The sequence below is a fragment of the Talpa europaea genome (assembly GCF_964194135.1).
Source record: "Talpa europaea genome assembly, chromosome: 1".
Classification (NCBI taxonomy): Eukaryota; Metazoa; Chordata; class Mammalia; order Eulipotyphla; family Talpidae; genus Talpa; species Talpa europaea.
The window spans coordinates 136,283,873-136,296,456 of record NC_140073.1 but is presented as its reverse complement, the minus strand read 5'-3'; the positions used below and the strand labels follow the sequence as shown (position 1 = coordinate 136,296,456).

Below are 12,584 nucleotides of genomic sequence, written 5' to 3'. Positions count from 1 at the left end.
TAAATATTCCATCTCATTGTTCCTGTCGGTACTTGGTTCTCAAACTTATCATGATGCATGTAAGAAGAGAGTTCATTAATGTTGTGTTCAATGCTGCTGTCCTCATTCATGGAAACCAGAGGAGTCTCTAGACAGACACACGGCTGCTACTGCAATTAATTCTTAGCTCCAAGATCTGTTCATTTAGAGAAAGAATAACGAAGCTGGAAGGGTATTTAGAGACAAAGTTAAATCACTTTCATTCAATGGTGAATAAGCTGAAGCCAGTTAGGTTTTGGGGACTTGCCTGAGAGGACACAGCTGGCACAAGAAACCTGACTCTCTGGGCCTCAGATCTGGGACAGTCTGTGGTGCTCCTCGCACCTTGGATTACATGAGAAGTCAAAGGTTGAACATTTGCTCTATGTTAGTGTCTATGTCAAGAAAAAGATGTGGTGGGAAAAAGATACTACAGGTTTCTCAGGGCATAGGGACAAGTAGGTGGGAAGGAGAGAATGCAGAGAAAGGGGATTCTTGAGACTGAAACTTATGAGAAAAAGTAAGTCATGGCAGCACCGTGGTTCATTATTATTTCTGTCCTTGTTTCCAGAATTTTTCCCAGAGAATACCTCCTTCAACAAATCCACCTATATTCCCTTGCCGATCTGCAACAGGTAAGCACTCAGAGGGGCCTTTCATTTCTGTTTTCTCCCTAGGGAAAGTCTCTTTGTTAATTATGATCTTGGCACTGAATTCTGCCATCATTTGAGGTAGTTCTCTTCACAAGCCCTAATAATTAGTGAATTTCTATCAGAAACAGAATAGACCAAACAACCTAACAGTTCCACTCCTGGGTATATACCCAAAAGAATGAAAAACATGTTCCCAGAGAAATTTGTACACAATTGTTCAGACTACCATTATTTATAACAACCACAATATGGAAACAGCCCAGATGGCCATCTGCTAGGGAATGGTGAGCAAACTGTTGCCTATGCACATAATGGAATATTATTTAACCATTAAAAACTGATAGCACTGCGGGAAGAAGGAACCATGAAAAGATCGTGCTGAAAGAAATCAGAGGGGAAAAATCACATTTTATGTTTCTGTTTAAATGAAATGTACAGAATAGGTGAACCCATGAGACAAAGTAGATGAGGGTGTGCCGGGACTGGAGCCAGCAGGGAATGAGGTGACTGCTAGTGGTCAGGGTTTCTTTGGGGGATGAGGAGAATGTTCTGGAGTTAGAAAATGGTGATGGTCACATGACTTTGTGAAACACTGAAACCCTCTAAATTGTATAATTTAAAAAAGTAAGTTTTATGATAGGTGAATTATATCTCAATAAAAAAATTGTACAAGGAAAGATGTTAAATGGCATTGGATTTCTGCCTTTGAAGCTTTCTGACTTGTGCCTGAGCCAAACAGTTGGATGACTTATAAGAGTCAAAAATGATCTTTTTCAATTTTTATTAGTGCATGTCCTTTTAATGATTGACCAAATTAGCAGCCAGGAAGAAAACTGACAGTTTTGTCTGTTCAGCCTTAAGTTTCTAAATATGTTATACTTTGGTTAATCATTTAAATCAAAAGCTTTCTCCTTAGACACTTTTAGACACTAGATGAAATCACTTTCCTTTACATGCACTTACTGGTCAAAAGGCAGTTAAAAAACAAAACAGTTGTGACAACTTTCAGAACATCTCGGACTGCTGTGATTCTGTCCTTTTGTCTGTTATTGCTTTCTCTGGGCTGGTTTTACTCCTAAAGGAATGAGGTCAACCTGAAACCTGTGTTCAAAACTGATTCTTTAGTCATTTTTCAAGACTGAATTTATCTTCCAGGTTATTTTTCCTTAAACCGGATTTTTGGGTGTGTTCACTTTGTCTCTCGCCCCCTCACTCCTCCTTGAGAAAGTTATTTTAAGTGATAGAAATGATTTTTGAATATTTAGAGATCTGAGAAAAGACTGCAGCTTTCATTTCCACTAGTGTATCACATTTAACCTATTTGTATACATCAGCTCCTCTTCTTCCCCCCAGTCCTGCCTGCCCTTTCCTGCATAATCAAGCATCAGTGATCTGCTGGTCGGGTAGAAAGGAGTAATTTTTAATGACTACTAATGGGCTGTGGTTCTCAAACGGAAGATTTAGCTAAGATACCCATTACAAATTTTCTACGACGCTACCTACATGCAGTATCCAAGAACCCAGATAATCACTCAGGATGTTTCAAGACACTGACATTCTTGTAAAAGTGACTTAAAATAGAATGGGTGGGCCTCCAAAGTGAGTCCTCTAGTTGAGGAAGTCTGTCAAAAATTAATTTGGAGACCAGACGAAGGAGGAGAAGAATCCATAATTCCACATTCATTTTTAGGGTGTCAGAGCTGTGTCTCCTCTGGCATGAGAAAGACTGCCTTCCCTATTCCCTGCTGTCTTTTTTTCCTTTTTCTGCCCCCTTGTCATAATCAAACCATACCTGCCACGCAGCTTACTTACAACAGTGGCGCGGTGCTGTTGGTGGCCAGACCATTAGCCCCTGGAGCTCCATAAGCAGCTTAATCAGTTTTCAGCCTCGGTAGTAAAGTGATGCAGGCATCGGCAGCTTATCAAACTCCCGTGGGCGGGGGCACCTCGGGCTCTCTGCGTCCATTTACTCAGCAGCTCACTAACGTGGTTCTTTGTGCCTGACTTTAAGATCCCCCAAACTTATCATATTTAGAGGAAGTTTAATTCAATTACTTTTTCTGCCTGAGGTGGTTTAAATTGAATTTAGCTTTTGATTTGTCTACATCTAGGCTATCAGTGCAGAAGGCCACCTTGGCCTCGTCTTCCCTCGTTTATGAGTAAATTTCAGGCACACTTTGTGGATCTGAACTGTTCTTGTAAATCTGGAAGGGAACACCCAGGGGAAAAATAAAGAAAGGCTACTGCTTTCTGAGCGAGCTCGGCTCAGAAGTGGGTGCCGGAAGCCCGACCCAGCTGCCTGTGCCATTGGCCCTGGTCTGGTTGCCTCCTCACCCTGAGTCATGTCAGCTTCTGGAGTTTTAGAATAAATTATTTTTCCCCACTTGATTCCCCTCCTCACTCCTAAAATAAAGGTCTCTTATAAAAGCAAGTCTGTCTTATAAAATAACTATAGAAAAATTCACTTCAGCTTATAAATTGCAAGGGAGAGGAAGATAAACTAAAGCAAGTAACTGAAGAGTAACAAATCTTAGATAATATAAATATCTTTCCCAAAGACAGATTCCTTTCTACAAAAAATTCTCTTAAATGAATTTGGTTTTTCCCATTATCTTCTATTTTAAAAACAAAATGTAGATACCTTCCTCTCCAAAAAAGTAAGAAATCAGTAAGCATGGTATAGAAGAATCTGTAATGTACACACATCTAATCTTACATGATACAGTACACAGAACACTAATAATACCTCAAATAAATATACTGGAAGAATTCTGGCACCAGGGCCTCCCTGGTGGCGCAAGGGGTTAAGCACAGCACTATGAAGCTATCCCCAGCCTCTGCAGCACAAGTTCAGTCCCTGGCGAGGTAGCTGATTCCCATGGTGCAGCAGACCTCTCCTGTCTCTCCCGCTGCTCCCCTCAGCAGTGTATTTCATCAGTCTGCCTGTTCTGCTCCCCACTCTGTCTCTGGTGAATCCTCTCACCACCACCCCCACCTCTGGCCTGTTCCCCAGTTCTTGTATACATAAATAAATCTTGAAAAAAAGAATTCTGGCACCAAAATAAATTTGCAACTTCCTTATTTCTCTTGGGTTTTTACAAGGAACAGTCCCTAAAATTTTAGTAGGTAGACTCTATTCAACAATTTGGCTGAAGATTTCAAACTACTTTCTGCTTCCAATGTCACATTCAGGACAATGTGTTTCCCTCTTCTCGTTTGACCTCTGCGCATGCGTCTCCCTCACTGTGCGCCCTTGCTCGCCAACACGTACACAACAGGGTTTGGCACTGCTTAGCAAGGGAAACCCTCTGGTAATTCTGGGAGCTGCACTCACCTGCCCACTGCCCAACAAGTCCCAGGTTATGCTGGTGCCTACTTGTCTATTTCACCAGTGATTAAGCTGCTCGCGGGGTTTTACTAGCACGTCATAAAGGTAGTAGTTAAACACCACTGGTCATTACCTGACTGTAATCAGTTGGCAGCACTGTGGCATGGAAAATAGAGCCGAGTACACTCCTGGCCTGGCAGCAGGGCCAAGGGAGAAGAGGGGGGCAGAGGCCTTCCAAACCCTGGGAGCTTGGAGGTGCACTGACTTGAATTATCTCTTAAGTGTGGAATTTCTCTTCAGCAAGGTATAATGTTAGAAAAACATGAAGTTCATGCTCTTTGAGCATAGAGCTCACAAAATATACTGGTTTTCTTTTTTTAAAAAGTCTTTATGTTAAAAATAAAATCCTAAACTTTCTTTCAGGAGGTATAAATGCCCAGTGGTTTCTTCAGACTGACACAGCAGCTCCTTGCAAAGGGTTGACAGACCTTGACTAAGTGTACATGAACCAATGCACAAATATTGGTACATGTTTTCAGTGGGGAGACTAAGGCATTGCTTTTCAAGAGCTTTTTTCTAGGTTGATACTTCAAGAAGGGGAAATAGAATTTATGTTTATGTTCAGTTTATCAGGCATTTTCATCCATCCAGGGGAGGCGCTGTGACAGAATACAGTAAAAATCTATGCTCCGATGAGATCGCTGTCCACGCACTCACTTTCTGCATGAGCTCTCCCTTTCCCTATCAGCTTGTGACACACCATCCCCTCACTCCCGTCCGTCCCGTTGGCTCTTGTAACACAGATGAGACAGTTCCACATTGCACCATTAGAAAACAATGTATGTAAAATAATGTTCAAGAGGTTGTGGTTGCTCTGAAGGAGCAAATCAGAACCACGGTTCAGTCAGCCATTCCTTGGCTGGTGATCTGAGAGCTCTTCTAAAATTTTGGCTACCTATGCTCTTGTAACAAAACCCAAAGTGTTTATTAAGGACTAACTCTTCTGGTCTTACTTACCTTTGGAACATAAGTAAGCACAGAATGATCCTATTTGTAATGATTCATGAGAAAGGAGACCGGATGGTCCCATGGGTGAGGCACCTGGGGAGAACAGCCCCTCCCGTCCACTCCCTTCACCACTACTACCTTTGCCCCCAACATACACACACACACACACACACACACACACACACACAGAGAGAGAGAGAGACAGACAGACAGACAGACAGACAGACATGCAGGCTCCTTTAGGTCAATCTGAGAGCTGATCTCTACATTGTTTACCTTCCCTGGGCCCTAATTTCCAAACCACTCCCCACCTTCAGGTTAAAGTATTTAGATTCTAGTTAATATATGTTAGTAGGAAGAATAAATTATTTTTGCATAAATTTATCTGTCTTATTAATAGGTTGAAAGCACTGCATGGTATTTGAGAGATTTCAGCAGATGAGTTTTAATGATGAAAAAAGATGGAAAAGTCTGGAATTTGGAGAACTTACTAAAGAGATGTCAAGGGGGAAAGGATGCCAAAGGGGAGGACTCACAGCATTCAAGAGCCATGAAAAGAGAGAGGAGTAAATCAGATGCATACTGCCTTTCTGGAGCCGCCTAGGACCATCTGAACTGTTTACTTTATGCTAAAGCAATAAACATTTATTCTAAGCAATGGGGCATGTAAATGTTCAGTGAATCAGTGGGTAGGTGAACACACACACACGCTATATCCTGAACTTACTAAGTGCTGTCTCTCACCAAAAGAAAAGCAAACTAATCTAATGTCAGCCTCTAACCAAACAAAATTAGAAATGCTGATCTGCAAAATAACAGTGCACAGAGTTCTAAAACCAAATAAAAATCTTTTTATAAGTCAGAATAATGGTGAGTTGTTCAATGATACAAACTTTCCAAACACTAAACTTTCCTCAATAGCTAGCCAATTTTTCAGTTAACTTTTTCATGAGCCCCCCATACTCCTAGAGCTTAAGAACTGTCATCTGTGACCTAAACATTTGCCAGTACTGGCCTCTGGTAATGTACATGGTGTTCTTACCAGGAAGCTTTTCTGGTGTTTTCTAGTGAATACAATCACTAAAAAGCAATGTTTAAGGCATTTTTGAGTCCACTTTTTACAAACACACTTTGCTGGGTTCTTTGAGGGAAGTTATGCGAGTTATTTTGCATGGCCCTGCCCCACCGAGCAAACACAGAATCAGAGAATGTTATTCTCTGTGGGCGCTATTCACAGAGTCGGCAGACAAAGGCTGAGCCTAAGTGGGCACCCAGCGCAGCTGCCCTTTCACCGATGCAGGAACAGGTGATGACCTTTATTCACACGGGGGCTGGCGCCTTTGAATCCGCAGCCTACAGGAACAGAGCTCCTTGGTGCCCACAACCAAGTCACCAGTCCCCAGGCCTGTGGAGCCCAAGGAACCTGTATTCACAGCCTCTCTGCATCCCGGGTTCCCGCACCATTGTCCACCCAGGCGTTAGCAGGCAGGATAACTAATTAGGAGCATTCGGATTTAACAAGCAGAAAAACAAAGCATGACAGCTTGCCTGTGTTGTTCCACAGCCAGGCCTGTGTCTGCCGTCGCTGCCTTCAGAAACCCCTGAGCGCAGTCTGGGGCAAGACAGGAATGAGGCCGACATTAAAACATCACTAAATCTGTTAGAGCTAATTTAGCCAGGGTTGTTCCAGCCAATTAACGAGTTAGAAGGAGGAGCGTAGGTTATGGAAGGGACGACAAATCATGCCTTTTAAATAAGTGAATTTTTAAAAAATGAACATGTACCCTCTCGGGTGAAGGGACAGATTTGATTGTCATGGGAAGGACTGGCAGGCTGGCAGCACAGCAAAAGGAAGTCGCCGTTTCTCAGGACAGCAAGTGCGTGCTGAGCAGTGAGTGCCTGGTCTTCCCTCTCCCAGGGAGTTTCATCTTGGGAGGACGGGTACAGTGACAAGTACTGCTAAGCGCCAGGACAGGAGCCTGGGTCTTTCGACCCCTCACGGAGGCCTTCAGTTTTTGGAGTCCTGGTAACCATAACTTCCGGTTTTGAGTGAGTGGGTTAAAGTTGTTGATTAACAAAGTAGTGATGCAGATTGTTCTTTAGGCCAACGGGCTAGTCTTTGCCTGGAAAAAACCTTGCACACCACACCCAACTCCTAGCACACACCTCATCCCCAGTGGCAGTAAAGGGTGGGGAGCACCAGGGGCTGTGGTGGAAGACATGGTAGCTGAGGGCAAAGGGTTTTCTCTTTTGGAGAAATCAGGTCAGAATCCTGTGTTTGAGTGTTGGATAGAGAACCTCTTTGTCCAAAGAAAGGTTGGTTGAGATAGGGACTCGTGGTTAGCAGGACTCCAAAAACTGAAGGCTCTTGGGTAATCTCATTCTGGCCATGTTCATGGCACAAAGGGAGGAAAATACTTTCGAAAAACTAAGGCGAGATAGGAAGTCAGTTATGATTCATGTGTGTACACAACATAGAGCCTGAGAGACATGAGCAAGCACAAGCTCCCTGTCAAATACAGTAATACACTCACAGGGGAAATCACTGGGCCCCAAAAAGGTATTTGGATACTTTTCCTTCACACACCTACTGCCCTGGTTGGTATACCCCTATCCCACCAACAGCCAGCATGAAAGGAGAGCCAAGAGTCCCTTACTTTCTTCCTTTCTATTCAGTTCAGTTCAATCAATAGGTGTTGAATGCCTTCTGTGTGCCAGGCCCTGTGTTAGGAACAGAAGTGGAAAGGGTGATTAAGTCACAGGCTCATCCCTTACTGAGCTATAGTCTGAGAGAGGCAGACAAGCCTTTTCTAAGTCAGTGGAGTTGAACATGGACCACCTGGAAAACATCTGACCCAATATGACAGACTTTATTTTGCAAAGATGACCACAGCAGTATCTCCCATCCCACAAGTCCTTACACTGTCACTTGACAGTCCTGCCATTTAGAGGTAGGGATCTATGTTCCCTTCTCTTAAATTTAGGTGGACCTGTGACCATAAAAACAATGCTGTGTGATTTCCCAGACTAGTAAGTGATACAGTTTCTGGTGGTGCTTCAGGGGACTCTCTCTCTTAGAAACCAGACGCCATGTTGTACGGAAACCCAAACCAGCTCATGTGGAGACACCACGTGAAGAGCCCATGAGTAAACACCCCAGCTGACAGTTCACCTGAGTCCTGGCTAACAGTCATCACCAAACACCAGACATTGAGTAAAGATATATCTAAATGATTTCAGCTCCCAGGCTTCTCAGTGGAGGCTACAGATGAGGTTATAGACATCATGAACAGATACACCATCTCCCCTATGTGCTGCCTGAACTCCTGACCTACAGAGTCTAGGAATGATTGTTTGACGCCACTGGGTTTTGGGGTAATTTGTTTTGCAGCACTAATAACAGCAGACACTCAGGGAATGTTTCCGAGAGACTATGATTCCAAATTGAGATGTGAGGACCTACAGTCATGAACCAGGCAGGGGTCACGGGAAGAGGATTTTCAGGCCTTGGTAGCCTCAACCCTCTCAATGACCTAACCCAGAGTGCTTGGCTTGAAGGCAAGCAGGAGAAAATTTTCATTACTGACTCTGACATTTCCAGAGAACATTCAGTCTGCATGCTTCAAAATTATTTTGAGAAACTGTCTCAACAAAGATTCACTGAGTAAATATAATGGGACCACTTCATTTTCCCCAGAAATTAGTCTGTGATGAAGACTCTGTGATAAAGGGTCTTTGAGAATCTCCAGCCTTCAACTGCATAGAGTGTACAGTTTGTGATATTTCCATCCTACCTATGCATCTGAATCATGAGCCCAAGCCTGACAGGAGATTTGGGCCTGGGTATTTTCTATCTGTTCATCTACTCATTCAAAAAATATTGATTAAGCACATACTGCATGCCTGGAGCCATATTGGCCCAGAAGTCGAGAGAGCACATTTACTCAGAAAAGGGCGGTGATTCTTCCCAATTATGGTCAAATTCCTGTACTCTGCATGTGAGCCAAGAACTTATACGAGGCTGCCCAGGATTCTGCTCAGCCTGCTGACGGCCCATGGGATTTTACTTCTTGATGCCTCCTGCCAACCATTGTAGCACATTTGCAGTTACTCTTCAAAGTGCCAAAGGGATCCCACAAAAGCTCCATCTAGCCTGCCCTGGTGGCGCAGCAGTTGAGCGCTGGGCTGTGAAGCTGCCTGCAGCCTCTGCAGCGCCGGTTTGATCCCTGGCCACCGGCAAGGGTCCCACATGGCGCAACAGACCTCTCCTGTCTTGCCCGCTGCTCCCCTCAGCAGTGCACTTTGGTCCTTCTGACTGTTCTGCTCCCCGCTCTGACTCTGGTGAACTCTCTCACCCTCCCGCACTTCTGACTGTACCCAGTGCTTGTATAAATTAAATAAATCTTTTTTTTTTTAAGATTTTTTTTTTTTTAAATAGAGGCATGTTTTATTTATTTATTTATTTGTTTGTTTGTTTATACATGCACTGGGTACAGTCAGAAGCGCGGGAGGGTGAGAGAATTCACCAGAGGCAGAGCGGGGAGCAGAACAGGCAGAAGGACCGAAGTACACTGCTGAGGGGAGCAGCGGGCGGCAGGAGAGGTCTGCGCGCCATGTGGGACCCTCCTCTGGTGGCCGGGGAGCAGCCGGGGATCGAACCTGCGTCGCAGAGGCCGCAGGCAGCTTCGCAACCCAGCGCTCAACCGCTGCGCCACCGGGGAGGCCCTAAATAAATAAATCTTTTAAAAAAAAAAAAAGCTCCATCTAGTCTTGTGTGGGGGCTTCAGAGGTGGCCTGCACTTTCACAAAATCCCCTCAATGCATCAAAGAAGCAGGTGTGGCATCCTCACAGGACAACGTTAGCACGTGTGTCTTAGCCGAAGCCATTGGCTGCATGTAATAATTGCATGCAATTTCATCTACATCTGGAACTTGCTTATTTTCAACAATATCACCCCCTGAGGAAAAATTAGAAGGCTGAGTGGGGCGACTTGACATATTATTGTTTTTAATTTTAACTTCTTGCTAAATCCTAGTGAGCCATCAACCCATATGCTCCTGGAATTTTAAACAAGATTCAAAATCATTTTGACAGCAGGGAAGATCTGTGTACCACAAATTAAGTAAAAAGGTAGAGGGAGCAACGTCAGTCATTCAGAAAGTTGCTGAAACATGAATTAAGTCTGGACTTCTCTAGCTGTTGAACAGGTTTCAAGTCACTCAGAAATTCACTCCTTTCCTGAGAACTAGTCATGCATCCAGCCACATAGGAGGAGAGAAACAGCGATCATGTGCCAGGCGCTGGGGACAGGAGAAGAGGCACTGGGCCTGCCTCTGGGGCCCATCCGCTCCCAGTTCTGTACTGTGTTGGGCACAGCCAAGGGCCAGCCTCCGCCATCCACTCCACGTTGTGGAGGAGGGAAGAAGGTTGGAGACAGGGTTTGTTGATGCAAACTCCTAAGGAGGCCAGACAGGTGTACGGTGCCAAAGCAGGACCAAGGTGAGATTTCGGGTCCCTGATGAGGACCAAAGATCACAGCCCCCTCTACAGGGGACAGCTGTTTTCAGTAGCCCCAGAGTTGTTGCTCTTCCCACTTTGCGAGAGAAGCCGGAAATCCGTATTTTTATGTGAAATTTCTCAATATTTAAACACTCTGCAGGCCAAACAAAACACAGCCACTGGTTTTGACCTCTGCTTTATAATAGAGAATGCCCGCTTTTGTTCCGTCAAACTAATGAATGTTCAATTACGAGAAGGAATTTGGAGGTTAGTGTTAAGATTGTGCTCCTCAAAAGGCTGCAGACCCCATCCCAAACCCTTGAGACACTAATTGACAGAATTGCACCGGCTGACAGCTGCGCTCTGAAAGTGGACACACAGGGAAAGAGGCAAGCTATTCCAGGTCACTTTGCAAGGTCAGGCCAGCAATGCAAACACCAGGAAGGCTGAAGACAAAGGTCAGGTGGCAGCAGGGAAGGCCTGTATTTCCTCAAGCTGTTGGTTAACAAACCATATTCAGAAGATATCACCAGATTCCCGCTTCCTGGTACTGCTTTGTGAGGTGGGAAATTAAATTGTAATCAAAATTAAAATGGCTGTCAGGACTGTGTAGGAGGCCAGCGTGGGGGCAAAATGGGATGAAGTCCCTGCCTGGATAAAGGTCTCCAGACGGGTGATGATACCTGACCTTGGGCTTTGGAGAGGGCCTGAATGGTAAGGTCCCACATTCAAGCGCCGGCCCGTTCCAGGTGACCTTAGGCAAGCAAGTCCCTTCTCATGGAACCTCCAGCAGCACTTCATCTCTCAAGTGGAGAGAATATTAGTATCTGCCTCAAAGGTTCTTGGGAGGCTTCGAGGAGTTCTCATGTGTAAGGCACTGAGAACCCTGATTGATGCTAGGAGATCTGAGCTTCCCTGGCAGTCTCAGCACCGGTATTAGCTGTGAGACATGTGGGAATGGCTCCCTGGAGCTTTCCGCAGCAACATCAAGACTCCGCAGCTGTAGCCATGACCACGGAAGGAAAGTTGGCTATGCCCGAGTTTTGCCCCTCAGATTCTGCAAGGGTTTCTAGGCCATAGAACCTGTGGTACCAGTAGCGGCCACAGTCGTCAAGTGGAACACCACCTTGGTAGGGGAACCAGAAGCCCCAGGGTGGGGTCCCTCCTCGAGAGTGGTCTTAGACCAGACCTCCATTGTGGCTCCAGCAGGAGCACTGCACCTCGAGGCTCCCACCATTACTTGCCTCCCATCCCCCTGCAATGGGGTCTCCTAGGACCAGGCATCAGGCACTGCGCTTCCAGCCTCACCACCTTTCTAAATGTTACTAGAAGCCTTCAGAGCTTGACCCAGAAGGTGGGGTTTGGTTTCCCAAAAAAGGTAGCAGCTGTCTCTGATGAATGTATACCCTTCCGGGTTGGGTAGTGCACCAAATGTTGGCAAAAAAAAAAGTATTCTATAAATTTTGTAGAATCAGAATACACATTTTTTGTGCATGCTAAAAAGAGAATTGCGCCCACACTGTTTCTGCAGCTACAGAAGGGAGGAGCTTACTGAACTGAAATGTTGGCAGAAACAAAGAGAGCCCATGTCCCTTCCCACCTGCAATTATAGTTTTACTAGCTTGTAAAGCACACATAGAATTTGCACTACATTCTTCCCTTGCAGTAGGGGAGAGGCCCCGCTGTGAGTGTAATTGGCTTTCTAGCTTCTTTAACGTGGAGGTGGACGGGGAGCAAGACTGAAGGGCCTTTGCTCTTAGAATTAACTGATGTTGAATTGTGTTTAAATTCCATGCATCTCCCTGAATTCATGTGTTCCATTCAGTCTTAGTCAGGAGTGGAAACACATCTTAGCTCTGAAAATATCCCCGTCCCTGTCATTTCTCATGGCTTTAAAAAAGCTGGTTTGTTGTTTTTTTTTTTTTTTTTAAATGGAATTTTAACATGACCCTCGTAGGAGTTATTCGCAAGCCTATTAAGCATAGTGTGTTAAAGATATACGACACTCGTAAGTGTTTCATATGGTCATCCCACTGCGGACCGCTCTTCTCTCTGGCTTTGGCTTTGTTTATGTCTG

At 44.8% G+C, this 12,584-nt stretch overlaps 1 protein-coding gene across 1 annotated transcript in view; it reads left to right on the top strand.

The window, feature by feature from the left end:
* Window positions 1-12,584, top strand: part of PLEKHM3 (pleckstrin homology domain containing M3) — a gene marked incomplete at both ends in the record, with an annotated part of 158,793 nt that overhangs the window by 85,382 nt on the left and 60,827 nt on the right. The window contains one exon of the mRNA XM_084249105.1: window positions 590-653. Within this exon, the coding sequence (XP_084105231.1) occupies window positions 590-653 (64 nt within the window). The remainder of the gene's footprint in view (window positions 1-589; window positions 654-12,584) is intronic.